Source organism: Otolemur garnettii, unplaced genomic scaffold, assembly GCF_000181295.1.
Source record: "Otolemur garnettii isolate 467f Iridium unplaced genomic scaffold, OtoGar3 scaffold00052, whole genome shotgun sequence".
Classification (NCBI taxonomy): domain Eukaryota; kingdom Metazoa; phylum Chordata; class Mammalia; order Primates; family Galagidae; genus Otolemur; species Otolemur garnettii.
The window spans coordinates 3,205,380-3,207,124 of NW_003852447.1; the positions used below are offsets into that span (position 1 = coordinate 3,205,380).

General features: G+C 36.7%; 1 protein-coding gene across 1 annotated transcript in view; it reads left to right on the top strand.

Annotated features, from left to right (window-relative positions):
• Nucleotides 1-1,745, top strand: part of RALGAPA1 (Ral GTPase activating protein catalytic alpha subunit 1) — a 224,124-nt gene that overhangs the window by 51,264 nt on the left and 171,115 nt on the right. The window contains exon 8 of the mRNA XM_023514391.1: nt 597-735. Coding sequence (XP_023370159.1) covers nt 597-735 — 139 coding nt within the window. The remainder of the gene's footprint in view (nt 1-596; nt 736-1,745) is intronic.

Genomic DNA, 1,745 nt, shown 5'->3' on the forward strand with positions numbered 1-1,745 from the left:
CCTGTGGTCCCAGCTACTTGGGAGCCTGAGTCAGGAGACTCGCTTGAGCCCAGGAGTTGGAGGTTGCTGTGAGCTATAATGCCATGGCACTCTGCCCAGGGGGACAGCTTGAGGCTCTGTCTCAAAAAAAAAGAAAAAGTTCTTGGTGGTGATCTTGGGGCACACTATGATCCAATGCAAGGGATGGGAAAAAAGCGAGGAATTAGGGACTCAGGTGATAAAGCTGCCAGAGTCCATGGTAGTGGAGTGCAGCATGGCTGTGGTGGCTACTGAGAGCAGAAAGTCAGACCAGGAACAACACAAAGGTGACTTTTCAGAGCAGCCAGGAGGGGGCCATTTTAACTTTTTTAACAGCTTTAAAAAGAAAAAAAAAACCAACCAAAATATATATATACACACACATGCATATATATGTAATGTACTTGTATGACATTAGACTGATTTTAAAGTTTTGTCCTTATTCTGTATATTGTGATCTTCACAGTGTAACAGTTCAGTGTATTGTAACCTTTTATAAGTTTGTTTATACCATATAATACTTGTATTTACAAAATTCTTTCTCCTGGAATAATTCTAATTATATCGTTTATTTTTAGGTAAAAAGTTTAGAATGGAAGAACAAAGAAAACCAAGAAAGGGGATTTTCATTTTTGTTTTCACATTTCAAAAAATATTACTTGCCTTACATTTTCCCAAACATCTGTAAGGAGAACAGTTTATATCATCCTATACTTGGTAGGTAATGTTTGGAATTTTCTAAAACATGGCACATAAGAATAAAATATCTCTCAGTGTAAAGTTGGCATTTGTTAACTACAAAAAATTGATAATATTAAATAATTGTATTGGTTGATAGGGATACTATTTCTAGATTCGTACTGAAAGTGAATTTATATTAATAGGAAATTTTCATGGGAATGAAGAGATTTTTAAAAAATTTACTCTCTGGATCTCATCTGTTTGAAAAGTTAGTGCCTAAGAAAGGAGTAGGGCACCAGCCCCATATGCTGGAGATGATGGGTTCAAACCCAGCCACAGCCAAAAAAACTGCAAAAAAAAGCAATATTTGTGATTATAAATTTAACTAAATTCTAATGTTTGATATGGTCCTTAGACTATAGAGACTATAATGAATTTTCTTTTTAAGGTTCCCTGAGGGTCAGTTTGTCTTTTTTAAATTTGGTAGAATCATTACATTATCACATATTTTTATCAAGCCTTGTCCAATATTTATATATGTAGTAGCTGTGCCAAAATATCTATTGGAGTCTTGAAGCGAGAACCTTGTGGATAAATCTCAGGTTATAAGCAGAGCTCTGCCATATATGTGTGTGTGTGTGTGTGTGTGTGTGTGTATGTGTGTGTGTATATATATATATATATATATATGTGAATGAGACATTGGTAGAGTCTGTATGTGGAAATGTCTGTTTTATAGAAGGATGTTCCTAATGCCAAATTTAGATAAGTAACAGGCTTAGGCAAAACCTCATATTTCATACTGAAGTGAGCTCTCATTTTTTTATTTTTTGCTGTTTTTGGCCAGGGCTGGGTTTGAACCCACCACCTCTGGCATATGGGGCCAGCGCCCTACTCCTTTGAGCCACAGGCGCCGCCTAAGCTCTCATTTTAAATGGTTTTAGAAAATTCTTTTTTTTTTTTTTTGAGACAGAGCCTCAAGCTGTCCCCCTGGGTAGAGTGCTATGGCATTACAGCTCACAGCAACCTCCCAACTCCTGGGCTCA